The sequence below is a fragment of the Hipposideros armiger genome, unplaced genomic scaffold (genome assembly GCF_001890085.2).
Source record: "Hipposideros armiger isolate ML-2016 unplaced genomic scaffold, ASM189008v1 scaffold_155, whole genome shotgun sequence".
NCBI lineage: Eukaryota > Metazoa > Chordata > Mammalia > Chiroptera > Hipposideridae > Hipposideros > Hipposideros armiger.
The window spans coordinates 394317-396284 of record NW_017731505.1 but is presented as its reverse complement, the minus strand read 5'-3'; the positions used below and the strand labels follow the sequence as shown (position 1 = coordinate 396284).

The window sequence follows — 1968 nt, the reverse complement described above, 5'->3', positions numbered from 1 at the left end:
ATCTGGTTCATTGGTTGTCACCCGCGAGGCAGGACAGAAAGGTCAAGATTGTGGCCTGGAGCTCTCCCACGGAGCGAGGGCACCTCAGTGCTTCAGGACTATCCAGGGCCTCCGTGCCTGCCGTCCTCGGTGTGCGGTCAGGCCCTGACTCCCAGTCCCTCCTGTTCTCCCGCCACTCCTGCTCCCCAACCCTCTCCAACTCCCCTTCCCACGCAGCTCCACCCCTTCGCACGCTGCTCCTCCCACCTCCCCCGCTCCAGCGGCCGGTCCTGCCGCTGCGTTTTCTCGCTCCTCCCTCAGCCCCGCCCCCTCCAGCTCCTCCTCCCGGAGCTCCGCCTCCCGCGGCTCTACTGGCTCCGCTCTTCCCTCCGCCCGGCAGCTGAGCTTTCCCGCCCCGGCTGCAACCTCCGGTGCCACCGCCACTCTGTCTTCGCTGTGCACCCCTCGGAGCCCCAAGATGCCCAACATCGTGCTCTTCAGCGGCAGCTCGCACCAGGACCTGTCCCAGCGCGTGGCCGACCGGCTGGGCCTGGAGCTGGGCAAGGTGATCACCAAGAAGTTCAGCAACCAGGAGACCAGGTGGGGGCCGCGCTGTGCGGGGGAGGGCGCGGGGCGCGCGGCTAGGCTGGGGCGGGCGCTCCCCCTTCCGGGGCGGGCCGGCCACGACGAGGCCTCCGCGCCACAGCCGCTGTGCCCCGGGAAGCCAAGGAGGGCCGCCCCAGCCCGGAAGGGCGACCTGGGGGCGGTCACAGCGCCTCGGGGCGCGGTGGGCGCAGCTGGCGGGAACCGCCTCGGTGCAGGGCACGCGGGGAGGGCCGCCCTGGTTGTGTCTGCCCCGGTTTCGCGTCCCTGAGGGGCTTATCCCAGACCCGGCGTGCTCTGGAAGGTTCCGCCCCCGGCGGGGGCTGCGCACTGGATTCACCTGGCTCCCTTTAAAACGCCTCTTCCCCGTCCTGCCCTGGAGGGTCTGAGCCCACGGGCTGGGTAGCAGCGTGGAAAAAGCTCCCAGGTGACTCTCCTGAGCAGCTGGGGTGCAAACTTCTGGGTTAACTAGAACGTGGCGGTTGTGCAAAGGGTTTAAAGAGCGTGGGAACTCCGAGGCGCACGTGCTGGGTTCTCCTGTGCTTCCTGTACTTTTTCTGCCTCAAACATGATTAGACTTTAGAAGCTCCTTCGTAATTCTGGGACTCGGCTGTGTCCAGCAGCCAGGCCACGGCTGGAATGGAAGTGCCACCCATGCCTCAGGCCCAGGAGACGTGGTCGCCGTTGCTCAGTGACGGCAGGCCAGAGGCAGAACCAGGGGCTCCTTTTTCGACCTGCCTTAGTCCTCAGAGTTCTTTGAATAATTTCAAGTTGGTCCCCCCTTCCCCCTCCCATCCTTAAATGTCTAGCACTGTACATGGTTACTGATCATTTTTATATCTTTGCCCAGGACCCACTTACACATTTTCAATAAGCGGGGCTGGAACAAGTGGTGCCAGTTGCATAAATAAATAATAAATAAAATAAAGGACCTTTATTCTTCCCACCGTTTCAAAAATTAACTTGATCATAGACCTACATAGGAAACCTAGAACTAAAATTTTCTAGATGAAAACGGGAGAAAATCTTGATGACCTTGAGTTAGGTGAAAATTTCTTAGATACTGAGGCGTTATTTTAATGCATATGGGGAAGATGATGTTTGCTGCTGTTAGCTTTTTGGAAGATGGGACTCCCTTCTTCTAGGTGGGAAATTACAATTACATGGCCCTGAATCCAGGGGTCGGCAAACTGCGGCTCGCGAGCCACACGCGGCTCTTTGGGTACGTTCCGTCTCAAAAGTCTGCCGACCCCTAGAAGAGCCAATCCTGTCCCTCACAACAATGTAAAAATTATTCGAGAGCCATACATATATTTTTACATAATCACCATTATGTGAATAATATCCTTTAAAAATTTTATAAATGAAACTATGATAGTTTTATTT

General features: G+C 58.0%; 1 protein-coding gene across 1 annotated transcript in view; it reads left to right on the top strand.

Moving 5' to 3' along the window:
* Positions 1-339: 339 nt before the first annotated feature.
* Positions 340-1968, top strand: part of PRPS2 (phosphoribosyl pyrophosphate synthetase 2) — a 33901-nt gene continuing 32272 nt past the window's right edge. Inside the window, exon 1 of the mRNA XM_019651233.1 lies at positions 340-579. Coding sequence (XP_019506778.1) covers positions 458-579 — 122 coding nt within the window. The 5' untranslated portion in view covers positions 340-457. The remainder of the gene's footprint in view (positions 580-1968) is intronic.